The 15,291-nt window shown below is 33.2% G+C and overlaps 1 protein-coding gene across 5 annotated transcripts in view; it reads right to left on the bottom strand.

Annotated features, from left to right (window-relative positions):
• Ptprk (protein tyrosine phosphatase receptor type K) overlaps positions 1 to 15,291 on the bottom strand; it is a 526,982-nt gene that overhangs the window by 119,157 nt on the left and 392,534 nt on the right. For all 5 annotated transcript variants that reach the window (XM_076858271.2, XM_076858267.2, XM_076858268.2 and 2 more), the window contains exons 8-10: positions 7,395 to 7,697; positions 2,139 to 2,248; positions 575 to 776 (exon numbers count right to left, since the gene is read on the bottom strand). In XM_076858271.2, the coding sequence (XP_076714386.2) occupies positions 575 to 776; positions 2,139 to 2,248; positions 7,395 to 7,697 (615 nt within the window). The remainder of the gene's footprint in view (positions 1 to 574; positions 777 to 2,138; positions 2,249 to 7,394; positions 7,698 to 15,291) is intronic.

Here is a 15,291-nt window from a genome sequence, read left to right as displayed (position 1 = left end):
TATAAAATTATTAACGGAATGTGAAATTTAATTACATTTGTTTATCAAGTTAAAATTCTCCTGCATGTTCCTGTTCTGGAATTTAGATGAATTTATGTGAGATTTCCAAGAGAAAATGAAAAGCCTATGTTTGTTTAAAATTATCAGAATGTTTGAGAAAACGTAATGGAGATAAGGTATGTGATACTCTCATACTAGAGCAAAGATCCTCTACTGTTCTTTTGGCAAAATCCATTTGTAGAAATCTGATACCATAATAATTATCAAAAGTATAATAAGGCCTTTGTCATTTATAATGAGCTTTGGAAGATTGTTAATAAAAATATATTGTATTTTTTTAAAAAAACACTGTCAATTAAAAGTGAAAAGTGTTTGTAATTGGACATATAAACAATAATTTGTATTTAAATGATTCTTTAAAGTGCTTTCAATCATGCAGAAATATAATCATGCATAAACATATTAAAGATTCAAAAAGTCAGATGAATAACACAGTGTAAATATGAATCTCCAGATCATGCTATTACAAAGCAAGAGTGCGATGAATACTATTTGCACATTTTTCATTGTATACCTGAGATATTGGTGGTCACATTGATGGAAGTGGCTGGCCCAAAGCCTTTGACTGTGCTGGCTCTTATGAAAAACTGATAGGTAGTTCCAGGGTGGAGATGCATAAAGACATGGTGTGTGCTATTCCATAAATTGGACACTGTCTGGGGAGGTCCAGCCACTGGAACTGCAGGATCAAATGATCGTATGCTGCTATAACTGACCTGTTTTAAGAAATGCATTATCATATGAGGATATAACTGAAATAGAGATTTAAGTAAATTAAGTTAAAGAAGTAGAATCAACAGTTCAAGGACATTTCCATTTTAAATCTTATTACATAACGACCGTTTAAGTCGAAAAATGTATTATCAGACACCATTGCTAGTGTGGATAATAACATCACATTTGCTTTCTATGGGAAGCTTAATTTATTCTTTTAATGAGCACTTGCTTATTACTTGCCACAATATGCAATAAAAAGATTGTTGGAAATCATAAAATATATGTTTCCTATTAGATGTCCACTATAAGTCATGATAAACTGCGAATAACCCCCTTTTTTTCATTCTGTTTACATCTATAAATCATCTATGCATTAATAAGATATACTAGAGTTGTATCTGACAATAAAAATATAAGTATTTTCTTCCATCAAAAAATAAAATAATAAGCATTAACTTATTAATGTGTAATGACATTTAAATATCCATGCATACATACAGAACTTTGGAGTTTCATACTTTAATGGTATCAGGAACTGAACCCAGGGACACTTAACCACTGAGCCACATCTCAGCTCTTTTTCATTTTGAGAACCTTTCCATAAGTTGTGTAGGGCCTCGCTAAATTGCTGAGGCTGGCTTTGAACTTGTAGTCCTGCTGCCTGAGCTTCTGAGATCAAAGGCATATGCCACCACATGCACCTGACTTTAATGTGTATGAAACACAGAAAGTACTCAAGATATCTACATTATTAACATCATTTTATACTTTGTCCAAGATATATAACAAATTCCATGAAAGCAGTATTCAAGTATGCTAACATAGTTATAAATAGAAGACTCTGTTAGTGAGTCTTGCTTCATTCTGCAGTCTCCAGAAATTTTAGAATTTAGTCTATAATCAACATTGACTATGCAGAAATAGCACTACACATTTGTGCAATTGATATTATCCTTTCCTTTCTTCTCTTAATATTTGAAAATACAATGATTTATATTCAAATTTGCAAAGAAGGTATGGAACAGGTTTATAATTTGTTTTATTGGGCACTAATTTCTTACACTGAAACTATTGATATTCAGTAACATCTCCTAAAACAGTGTGAAATGAGTTTCTTAATTGTAGAAAAATGAGGGTTTTTTTTTTGTATGACGATTCATTATAACGATCAGTAAGTCTGTTGACAACAACTATGCTTCCCTAAAACAGAAAAAAACCCTAGAATTTACTTAAAAGATTTGAAAATTATTAATTCTCATCCTCACTTCTTTTCCATTATTTTCCCTCTGATTTTTTTCCTTTGTTTCTCCCTCTTATTCCTCCCATCCACATTTCAGTTAAATTCCTCATTCTTTCACTACCTCATATTGAGTGATGATCCCATTAGGATCCAAAGGTTCTTTCCAGTTCAAGAAGATCTTGTTTTCAAAGGATGTTCCTTGAAGAGATTTGACAGGGACAGGCCCAGGAACTAAAAACACAGATATTTGGAGTTATAAAAATACTTACATCAGAAATAGAAAAAGTAAATCATGTAAACTTGACATACAAAATTATAAAGAAATATAAATTTAAACAAACAAATATGTGACCATAAATAAAGTAAGCTCTATAACCAGTTTTCTGACTTGACTTTGGTATATAGGAACTTAAAGTTAGTCTGTAAGTTTCTAAGATAAAAAATATAGAAATGCAAAGTTATTTTTATTCAAAAGAATATTCCATTGCCTTAGAGAGTTGCATAAATTATGTAGTCTAGTTTTCTCTCTTGCATACCTCTAATAACATGAACATCTTATTTGTAATTCGTTTCAAGAACAGAGCTATATTTCCCTGAAAGATTTTTTGAAGATTATACTAATCCCCCAAAGAGTCTCCATAAACAAAGTTCATATAATAATGAATTATAATAATAATTAACACTCTCTAGACTGAGAAGCAAATCACACAGCACAGAATTGGAATGCCCATTAATAATCACCCTGATTTTTATTGCTATAATTATTAAATTCTTTATAGTAATAAAAAGACAGGATTTTTTTTTTTTTTGCAAATTTAAAAACAGTTGTACAGGATGAATAGGTTCAAGTGTCATTTCTTCAGTCTTTTAAATGAAATTTAATTTTTCATAGTTAAAAATCAAAGCAGTTTATGACACCAAAACAATTTAGGACTTAAAAAATTTATATAAGAATTCATTTTATTTTAATTTTGTTTGGTTTGGGGGTGTGTGCATTTTTCTTTTATTTGGCTTTGTTGTTGTTGTTGTTTTTGTTTGGTTTTTTGTAGTGATGCTAAGAATCTAAGCCAGAGCTTCACATATGACAGACAAGCACTCTAACACTGAGTCACAAACCCTACCCTTGTATCATGACTTTTGAAGTGTCCCCAGGTCTGATTAGATTTGAAGAGCTGCCAATCAAATCCTTATTTGGGTATGTCATATAAATGGCAAAACCCAATGGCAATGCTGAATGATGCCTTGACTTCTGTTGCCAAAACACAAGAGACTTCTGCTGTTGTGTACGTTCCTTTTATAAATACTAAATACTTAACTACTATCTAGTCATGCAAATATCCATATTTCACCTCTGACAATGTTTAAAATACATACTATCTGAGTACTTGGCTTAAAGTCTTGCTTCCTTTTGAAAATATCAACCCAATATTGAGCAAGTATGATTTTTAATTAATATTTTCCCTTAATCTAACGTTTCACTGAACTTCACACATGACATTATCTACAAATGCCGTTTCAAAGTACAGAGCAATTTTGTGAGGATTGAAATAAATTAAAAATCATTGGATCAAAGGAAATGCATTGCTTTGTGGCTAGTAGCATCAAGAAATCCTGAATGTGTCACAGGGGTAAGATTTATTTCAATCTACAAGGAGCCTATGAATGATGCTATGACCTCTGAGACAGAAAACATAATTTGGCACTTATTAATATATTCATAAAGGAAAGAAACCCAAAGTAAACAGAAAAATGCCAGTGCTAAACTTTGGGAGATACATCTTGCATCTGTGAACTGAAGCCATCGGCTGTCCCCAACCCAGATCATCAGTGCAGACAACTTATCCTGTCAGGACAAGGGGGCTGCAACGGGCACTCTGCAACCTGTGGCAACTGCTGAAGCTGCCATGGGCAGTGGTTTGTTTTCCAAGTGAATAATCGTTGTTTCCATTCTACTCAAATGTCATAGGTTATGATTGCAATTAAGGAAAAGATATTTCTTCATCTTTACCTATCTCTCAGAGAAGGTGGCAGATGGGAGGACGTGGAGGGGAAAAGCTCAAATAATGAGGAAGTGTGCATTTGATGGCATTATAATGATAAATGGCTAGGTTGATTTAATGCAATTTGGCCTGTAAATAATATAAAATGGCATGGGTGTATTTCAAATTGTTCCCAACAAGGAATGATTTAAAATGTTTACAGAATTCTGCATTGAAAGAGGGAGAAATCGGACAATAGCTATCCTATGATATTTTAATTTCTATGCCCTTCTCATACATATTCTCCTTGATCATCAGAATTTGCTTCAAGTACCTACAGGGAGAGTGTATGAGAAAATTATGTATAAAAAGTGCATATTACTGATTTTTACTTGGATTAGTATAGTGGGTGAAAGAAAGCTACACTTGGGTGAACTATAGCACATACATTAAGATGTGGGAAGGAGGTGTGGGCACTGAACACGTATATTCATTAATTGTCTCCATTTGAAGGAAGACAAGGTCTATATGCACAGGCAATGTCTCCACCCACTTATGACTTATGTAAAAACAGCAAAAAGTTACTAAAGCTATTGCCTGACAGTCTACAGATTGCAGGGAATGTCAGTTCACATTTCCACATCAACAACTTTTAATAGAGACAGAATGCTGACTTTTGTTCCACTGCTTGTGATTTATATGAGAGCTGTTTCAGCTAATTTTTTTTTAGAATAAGAAAGTCCTTTAAATTATAACCCTAAAAATGGAAAAGAAAGAAAAGATGAAATGTGGGTGGGACAAGGTTATATTAAATAAGCATGATAGCCTTTAAAATCTAATAAATGTACATTTAAAAATAGCTTTGTATTCTCAAAAAAGGTCCTCAAACCAGGCTTTTTGCTGAGCTGACTTCATAATATTGATTTTCATGAATGCTGGAATAAAAAATGAAAACAAAACCTCATACAAAAAATTCTGCCCATGCATTAAAAAAACGTGTGCAATAAATTAAATATAAATTCTACCTTAGGGTTCTGGTGGGAAATCATTCTAGCTTTGCTCTCATGATTTATAGATGTCCCCAGAATTCTTTTCATATAATTATACCCTTTTATTACATGGTTGATAATTTATTCTTTTTCTATGTATTTAGGGCAGCAATAATTTAGTAAGACCGACTTAATCAGATCATCATAATCCATCGATCTTTGCAACAATGGGTTATAATTTAGATATTCTTCCCCCCGTTAGGAACATTAAGACACATCAAACATTCTATGTAAAAACATAGCTCATATGGGCAACACTTGAAAACTTAGCTACTTACAAATACCTCATATAAGTTTGCACATAATCTTTAAATATTATATATAAAACAAAAAGGAAAAAAACACTCTATGACTGCACTATGAAGTAATAATACGAAAATTAAAATTATTAAACTAGTTAAAATTAATGCAAAGTATCAGGTCTGAAAATAATACTAAATTAGAAAAAGTAATATTATTTTACTTTTACAAGACTATTTCTGGATAAAGTAAACAACACAGTATATTTTGATTAATTTAGGGGAAGTTTCTATAGCAATTCATTCCCTGATTATTAATATAGTTTTCTGTGTGCTCAAAAATACACTTAGTTTTAAAAAAATAATGCAACATGAAAAAGATTATAAAAGCCTGGCTGCATTCTTTTGTTTATGGGATAGGCAAACTAACAAACCATACTAGACAATACCATCAAGATCAATTATATTGGTAAAGGATGATTGGCTGAGAAAAGCATGTAACTCATGGAACTGAGTCTAAAATCACCAATTAAGAAATCATGCTTTTAACTTTTAAGTGCAGCAATAAAACATGTGAGTACTCTCTAATTACTAAAAACATGGATTACAAAATGTCTAGTGTGACCCAAGTGAAAAAGCATTTATCCTACTTTGTAAGAAGAGAAAGAGATTTTACAGAGCTTTTGAACCCATGCTTAGACTTCCTATTTTTATTATTTACCTATGAATCAATCACTCGTAACCATTCTGTTTTGCATAAATGAATGTTGAGGGTGTGTGTGTGTGTGTGTGTGTGTGTGTGTGTCTTTTCGATGCAAGGGGTAGTGGTGAGAGATTTTCGTGTTTATGTTTAAGGGCACTCTGCTACTTTGGTTAGGAAAAAATTAAACATAATAGCTGAGATGGTCATGTTTTATTACCTCAAACATGTCAGAGTACATTCATCATAAATAAGTCTCAGCCTTCTCTGAAATTTTGGTAATATGATAATAACTCTACACATAGTGTTTGGACTGTGTTTACTGTTTCCTTCAAAGTCTGAGCTAAATATGGGAAAAGGGTCTCACTTCTGTTTATTATAATAAAACAACAGGACAAAACAGGGTTGAAAGTTCCCCTTTTTGGATTGGAAGAGCTTGAAATAATCATTATTTCTCGAATGATTGCCTACTTTATGGCAATCTCATACTTGGTAGGCACCAAAAGGGACATCTGAGCCTAAAGTTCAGAACTTGAGGGAAGTTGGGAACTTCTGGCTTTAACATACAACCACTTTTCTGAAACCTAAACAAAAATGCCCTACTGTCAAGCTATTCAAGCAAAGTTTTCGGAGGAGATGCAATCTTCCTTAAGAAGAAGGAAGATTAAATCCGATTTAGAGATGAGAGTGGACAACTAGAGAGGTAAAAGGATTCAGTAAGGTTACAGAGGGACTAAAGCCAGGATTTAAAGTCCAAGATTCTTGATTCCCAAGTTTATCTTTGACTCAGTTCACTAAAGAGCAGGCTTTTAGCCTACATGCCTTCATTCATAAAATGAAATTTTGAAATGAAATGTCTTATACCCAAAGAATGTATTATTATTATAATATTGCCATGTGTAGACTTTTTGTGTATAATTTTGTTGAACCAGAAAATGCATTCATTATTTACATTAATGATCATGAAAATACTGCTAAAGCAGGTGTGGACATCTTACAATATTAATTTAAATATTTGTCCCTATCACTTAAATATTCAGAAATGGGACAAAGTGCAGTTCAGTTATGTGGAAAATAATAAGATACATAAAGGATGAGAGGTTGCCAACATCATACAAGGGCCTTTATTGAGACTTAAAGACATGAGCTGAGGCCTATTTTATAGTTAGGCTCATATAGGCCATTGATGAATTAATGGAATAGGCAACGCTTGTTTTCAAATATTAGAAAAACATAAGAGGTACTAATGGCTTGTAAAATGCAAAATTCCAAAATCTGTAATGAAGGGAAGAGAACTTAGCAGATTTTAGAGTCCAATTTAATATTCAGTAATCTAGGGAATATTGTAAAAAATTAAAATATTCCTGTTATATGATTCCCTCTTTTAAACAGAATGAAATGTCAGCATACCATCTTCATCAGTTTGAATAATTGTCTCTTCACTCTCCTTTCTTCCTTCTGGATTGGTTAGGATCATCTTGAGGCTGACATTGGTATAAGGTGGCAGATGGTTCACAACATGTTGAGGGGCTTTGGGGTCCATGTCCAAACAGTCTGCCTTACTCTCATTGTGACCACGAAAATAATGGTAGCAGATAGTGACATTAAAAGTATGGCAGCGAGTAATGTTGTAACCCAAGGATTCCCAGTCCACGGCAATGCGTCTTGCTTGTATCTCAGCAATCTTCAGAGTCTTTGGGGTTCGCATAGGCTCTGAAAAAAAACAAGACAAAGTCTCAGACAGCTGTCAATTTTACCATACATGATCTGAGAAAAGGAAAACTCTGGGCATAATCCAGCATATGCAAATTCAGCAAAAGTGGAAGTCATATTTTATTTTCACTTATTGAATTTATTCATTGTCTTATTCTCGAAAGTTTCAATCAGGAAATATGACTTACCAATAAGAAATAAAATGTAAAATGACAACAATCCTTAAAATTTGTCAGAAAAACAAAAACCTGGAAATGTAGCCACAATGCCTTTATTGTTGTTGCTGTTGTTCCTCCCCCTTTCCTTCTTGTTCTCCTCTATTGTCATTATCGAGCAAGTGAATTAACTAATATATCATAATGGATAAGAGTCAACATGTTCTGCTCTATGATTTGTCATGTCACTAAGCTATGGTGTATACTAATTAGTCTAATTGTAACACTAAACTACCATTTACCAAAAAATGACACAGATATTAATTAACATTAATTATTTCAGTAATGATGTTGTTCATCAAAGCAAAAAAAAAATCTGAGAAAAACTACAAGAATACATGTGGATATTAACATTGTCTTCTTCTTGATCTCCTTCTGACTTTTTCTAGAAAACACTCAGTTCTAACAACCCATTCACTGTCATACAAACCAAATTGGGAAGTGAATTTCTATTCAACTGGAAAATGCTGGCAGGATGGAACACTCTGAAGATTGGAGTCCATCCATCACTGATTCCCAAGTGTATTCTTTCCTCATGCAAGACTAACTTTAATCGTCTAACTTAATCAAAATAATTACTCTATGAAAGTCATGGCCATGGCAAAGTCTACACAGTAAAGAAACCAATACACAGAGAAACTTTAATACATTGATTTGACAAAACTAAAGGTGAAGACCAAGGTCAGGGCATTGCTACTGCCTCCCTTATCATACTAAGGATAGTCAACTCTCTTGTTAAATGGAAATCAGGAGGGTAAAAAAGAAAAAAAAAATACTAAAAAGTCCTACTTGGGTGTTGTTATACATTTATATTTTTGAGATCAGAATCTCAGTTCTGTAAAAGTAATCATCGTACTACACAGATGGTGAGCACAAACTGGGAATCTGGTTCAATGTACTTAACGTAGAATCGGAAATAAACTCTGGTAGCCATTTAATTGAAGATCACAAAACTTCAAAAATCTACATACATACATGCAGTTTAAACTTTGATAGAATCTAATACTTGGGTTTTAAATGCTGTTTGCCAATCTTAGGACTACTTACAACACCCAGCCTCTCCACTGTTATTTCACATGCTACCTTAAACATATAGATAGGTTGGAAAAAAGAGACTTTCTAACTATTGTGTGAAACTGCTTTACATATCTAACTTTAGGCTAACATTTTTCCAACTGGGTAGAAGAGTGAAGTGATGATATTTTCAATTTAGTCATGTGAGATTGAAGATGCAACTATTAATATTACTTGCATGAGCTAATCGGGCAGTTATAACTATAATAACCTTAAATTTCCTGACAAATTGTGACTTGGCTGCTGCTAGGTTGCAGCCAGACCCTATACAGTGGCCACATTTAGATGGTGCATACAGGCATCCAGAATGAGAAGGTAAGATTTGCCATGAAAATACCCAGAATATTTGAATAAACAACTCCAAAACAGCAGTGACAGAAAACACGAGTAAAACAATTCTTCATTATGTTTTCGATCTAGCATTTATATGTTTGTTTTCACAGAGCCATCATTTTGAATCTGACAATTTTCCTTCCTAAAAATTTCTATATTTCTGAGTTTTCATCCTTTCACCAGTCTTTACTGTTTGTGTCACTGCTCAGTTTTTACTTATTTCACAGTCTAATATAATTTTAAAAGCATACATACATCTGTAAAATAAAAATGTGTAGCTCTATATTCTTACATCCTATATATCTAAAAGTCAGCAACAGTATATTATTACCTATCATGGGGAAAAGGCATAGGGATCACTTTGAAATTTTTATTTTATGTTTTTAAATGTTGCTTACTTTCACAATAAGAGTTATATTAAAAACTCACTTAAAATCAGGAAAAAAGTGGCTTTATTAATCCTATATGTATATATAAACTATTACCTTAATTTCAGTTATCAATTACTTTATTAACTCATATTAAAAAAGAGTTTGGGAAAGAAATATTTTTCTAAGGTGCAAATCTTTCAATAAAATAAAAATGTTTCTTGTAATTGGTACTTCTCTCCATGGATCAAACAAATCCAACAAACTACCTGGTTGTTACTAAAATACTGCTTTAAACTTAATTACATTCTCATCTTACACTAATATTTAGAAACATAGATACAAAGTAAACACATATATACAGAGGATTAAGAGTTACCCTTTAGTTATATTTTCTACTAATTAGAATGTGCCTCTTAACCTTTTCTCAGCTTTTATTGAGGTATAGCCTTCTCAAGTGCAGTGTGCCTTTGTATGCATACTTATACAATAAACATAAGCATATGTGTATATGTATGGATGCATATATAGTATATAGTACATCATATAAGTATATATATATATATAGTGTGTGTATATATATTTATATACATACATACATATAAATGTATATATTTTCACAAACCCATATGATAAGGTCTTTACTTTCTACCTCCTACAGATACTATTAGATTTAATATAGGGTAACAATATGCATATGGGTTTTTATAAACAGTATTGACTTGATATAAAATCTACTCTGAAATCCATTCAAGGAAAATTTTATCAAAGATCTCAATAAAATTTCTTTTTAAAAATTTTACATTTGTTTTTTTTATTAATTAATTTATTTATTATTTTATTTATTTAAAATTTATTTTAATTAGCTATATATGCAGCAGAATGTATTTTGATTCATTGTACACAATTTTGCAGCACAATTTTTCATTTTTCTGGTTGCACATGATGTAGCTTTTCATGATATGTGCAGTCATACATGTACTTAGGGTAATGATGTCTATCTCATTCCACCATCTTTCCTGCCTCCATGCCCCCTTCCCCCTCCTCCCTCCTCTTTGCCCAATCACAGTTCCTCCATTTTTCCCATGCCCCACCCCACCCCATTATGTATCAGCTTTTACTTATCAAAGAGAACATTCAATCTTTGGCTTTTGGGATTGGCTTTCTTTGCTTAGCCTGATATTCTCTACCATCATCCATTTACCTGAAAATGCCATAATTTTATTCTCTTTTAATGCAGAGAAATATTCCACTGTGTATACATACTAAAGTTTCTTTATCGATTCATCTATTGAAGGCACCAAGGGTAATTCCACAGTTTAGCTATTGTGAATTGACATTATAATGTATTTTGACACATACATACATGGAGTACTTCCCATTCTTGTGGTTGTACATGATGTAAGGTTACACTGGTCTTTTATTCATATAAGAACATAGGAAAGTTATGACCAATTCATTCTTTCTTTCTTATACCCATCCCTCTCCCTTCCCTTCACTCTCCTTTGTCTACTCCAGTGAACTTCTATTCTTCCCCATCTCCCCCATGGACCCCCATTGTGTTAGCATCTGCATATTAGAACATTTGACCTTTGTTTTTTTGCTATCGGCTTATTTCACTTAGCATCATAGTCTCCAGTTCCATCTATTTACTGGTAAATGTCATAATCTCATTCTTCCTTATGGCTGAGTAATATTCCACTGTGTATATGTACCATATATTCTTTATTGTTCATGTACTGAAGGGCAACTAGGTTGGTTCTATAAATAAAATTTCTTAAATCCCTCATTTTAACACATATTTCTAATGCTTCACCAATACATGCATTTTATTCTGATAAAATACATAAACTACAATTTTAACTTTCTTTGAGAAAAATTATTTGAATTGAGATTGAATAGAATAACTGAGAGCAGAAAGATATTGTTTGGAAAACACTATGGGTCCAATGTTTTGCATTTGTCTAATATTTTTCTCCTTTTCAATTTTTTGACTTTCCATTTAAAAAATTTTATTGAGTATCCCATATACATGATTTTATCTAACAGTACTCTCTCTAGCGCACTCACTTCTCTCTAAAATAAAATTTGAAGAAAAACAAGGACTTGAAAAGAGTTATATGGAAAAATTTCATCAGAAACACAGCAAAGAAAGAACCTTACTGCAATGAGTGATCATATAAAATGTTTAGATCAAATAGATTGTCTAGAAAGAATACTAAGCTTATAGAAGGCACTGAAGCAAAACACTATATTAGACCTCAAAGAGCTCACCATTTCCTTGTTTAAGATGTTAAAGCAAGAAAAAGAAAAAAAAAAAAAAACTAATGCGTACACTCTCACTCATGCGTGTGTGTGTTTGCGCGCGCACGCGCGCGTGAGTTTGATATAAGTGATATATAAATGGAAAATGCTATACCAATTCAAGAGGGAAAAATAACTCCCACCTGTCAAATGATGGGGATATTTGTATTATGCCTCAGTATACAAAAACAAGATCTCCAACACAATTTGGGTAAATAATACAAAAGCATGTAAAACAAGATGGATACAAATGTAAAAAAAATGACTGGAAAACAAAAACCTATATAAGCCCATTTTTTGGCTGTATCTTATAAGAGAAATGTAGCAAAGATTGAGCAAACTTCCGATGTCAAGGTAAGAGATTGAACTTGATCTAATAGACTATGGGAAGTCAATGAGGGTGTCTCAGAAGGAAATTAACAGTCAAAGAGCTGTGTTTGAAAGATTAATCTGGAGGCTGTGTCAAGTGTAGAGACACTGAGGTAGAGAAATCAAAAGATTTCATTGTGTTAGGGAAGAATTAGGGGTTTTGCAAGGAGGGAGAGAGCAGGAATAGACAGAATAGGTGCCACTGATGTGGAAGAAAAATTGAAACACTTGGTGGCTACATGGATTTGAAATATGTGAATGGATACAATATAGTTAATGTGTTCAGACTGAATGGCTGAGAAAATTATGGTGCTCTTAAACGAAACAGAGAAATCATGAAGAGACACTGACTGAGAGATAAAATGATCCAGTAATTCAGTATTATTTCCTTATTGCTTTCTGCTGGCCAAGAGGGCATGTACTAGGACCTAAGAATACAAAGATCAATTTGACAGCGTCCTAGTTTAGGAAACAAAACAAACAAGCAGTATTTAGACTCATGTCTGTGTTAAATTACTTATGGAACATTCTGGGGGGGGGGGAGGTCTAAATGGAGGTATTGGTCCATCTCAGATACAAAATGAAGAAGAGGGAAGATGACAGTGAGCAGGAGAAGAGAGGGGGGAAAATGGAGGGAGGAGAACAGTAGTGGAGAGAAAGAGTAAGGGACAGTGCATAGCAGAGAACAGGAGAGTGAGCTTGTGAGCAGGGAAGGGAAGATGCTGTTAAGTACATGTCACATTACAAATACCCAAAAGCAAAGAGAGCTGGATAAAATCTAGTGCCTACTTTAATTCTACCCTGTCCCATTTTATAGATGAAAAAAGAAAAAAAAAGAATTCTAAGGAAAGCCAGTAGATTTTTCCACAGACCCATTAATTCAACAATAGACGCCAGTATCAGAAACCAGATTTTTAGACTGTTAAGTCAGTATTCCTTCTTACACACTGTGGGTGCTGTCAGGAGCCATCCCAGTCTAACATCTGGGCCACGATTTGCAGGTTCTCCTGGACAGTTTCTAGAATGTTTTCTGGGCCCCCACTGCAGAGGCATTCCCCACCTTCACTTCCACTCCTGGCAACCTTTGCCACACAAGCAGACACAGAAGAAACACAACCTCACCAAATAGCTTTAGGCATTATGTTGCATTCACATTGGTTTAGAACGTGAATGTAATAGTTTGTTTACTCTCAGGACAATTAGGTATTTTCCATAGCCCAGATATTTGATCTATTGTATGTGCTAATAAACTTTCTCTATAGTTCTACCCCTACTCTAGATATCTCTTACATTTCATCAATGAGAGATCAAGAAACCATGGAAATCATGCAGTCTAATCTCTTAATTATATATTCAATTAAAGTGATTATGCTAATTAAGTAATGTTACTTCAGTAATATTAAGAGAATTTAAAAAATATTTATAACCTCAGTTCCTAGAATTGAGTTTGACCCAATAAATCCCTGAATAAACATTTGGCAAAAAATTGGAGGCTCAGAGTGGTAAAACAAACTGCCCATAATTATACTCCATGCACTTGTCTTTTCAAATATTGGGCATATTTTGAACACGTTATGTGTTATGAATGGCACTGAACACCTCAAACACACAGAATACGAATACCTAGGAGTAGAAACCCAAGTTAATTTTCATATGAGGAAAGCATCCTGAATAGTTTTATTCTTTATTTGGTAAAATTTTTGGAGATTATAATATAGGATTAATTAAAGAATTTTCAAAAAGTTGTATATATATCTACAATAGTAACTGGAAGAAATTCTGTGAACAGTTAATGTTGGAATCCTCATTAAAAATGCTGTGGAGACTAGTTCTAGATCTGACCTCAGCTTAAATTTTGTTCCCTTCTGTTAAATTGGTCCTGCATTTTTAATAATAATATTTGCTTCTATTATACATTTTAAGATTTATTAACCTAACCTTGTATCAAACATGGTTTAGCTACATATTCTTAAAATTATTGCACCCCTTTTGCTATCAGAGGGAAAATACATTTTACTAAATATCTCAATATGGTTATGTGAGTGTATGTTTCAAAAGGAAAGAACCAAAGGACTGCTAAATAAAAAGTAAGAATTCAAGGAGTATGAAAGTATTTTGTAGAACTCACCACCATGGTTTCTTTACTCTGTACAATAATGCTGAACTGTATAAGATAGTGAGCATGGAGAATAATTTAACTTCAGATTGGAGATTTGTGAGTCAAGAACATCTCAAAGATAAAGATCATAAAATATACACCATGAAGTCAAGCTTTCTCTGATGGTTCTACTTGTTGGGAATCTGTGTTCAAGTACACTCGGGGTCATTCCACTTTCTCCTAAATTACAGACCTGGAGGTTCAGACTGGAAAACTCTAAGACATGAAGACTGAGCAGAGGAATTAAGAAAGCTGAAGGCTGCATGTGTTATGACATATCATACTTGAAGAACAGGGTGGGAGGGACAGAGGGGACTTTCAGGCCAGAGAACTGGAACTAGAAGAAATCCAGTCCTTTCCTCATTCTGCTCATTAGTTGATGACTCTCCAGCTGTCTTATGTGCCCTGCAGAAGTATGTCAAAGGAAATTGGCATAAAGCTCTCTTCCCCTCATTCTTTTCCAGTAAATCCTAGAGAAACGATTACCTACTAAATTAAAACAAAAACAAACAAACAAAAACCCACAAAAACACAGAATGAGAAATTTCAGCTTTAGATGGGGTTATCTTCTTTGCCAAAAGTTGATCAGCAAAGTTTACTAGTTTAGCCTTTTACCCTCCTTCTATTTCTTTCTGGGCATAGTGAGATAAGCCAGTGTGAAATCAAGATGAAATAAAAACAAGATGAGAGAAATTTTTCATTCAGATCTTTAGTTGTTATTACATAATTTGTAGGTAAATAAAGAAGTGACATATGGCTGCCTTTACTTAAAT

The sequence above is a fragment of the Callospermophilus lateralis genome, chromosome 6, assembly GCF_048772815.1.
Source record: "Callospermophilus lateralis isolate mCalLat2 chromosome 6, mCalLat2.hap1, whole genome shotgun sequence".
Taxonomy (NCBI): Eukaryota; Metazoa; Chordata; class Mammalia; order Rodentia; family Sciuridae; genus Callospermophilus; species Callospermophilus lateralis.
Note: the sequence above shows the minus strand (reverse complement) of the source record. Positions and strands in the feature narration are given on the sequence as shown.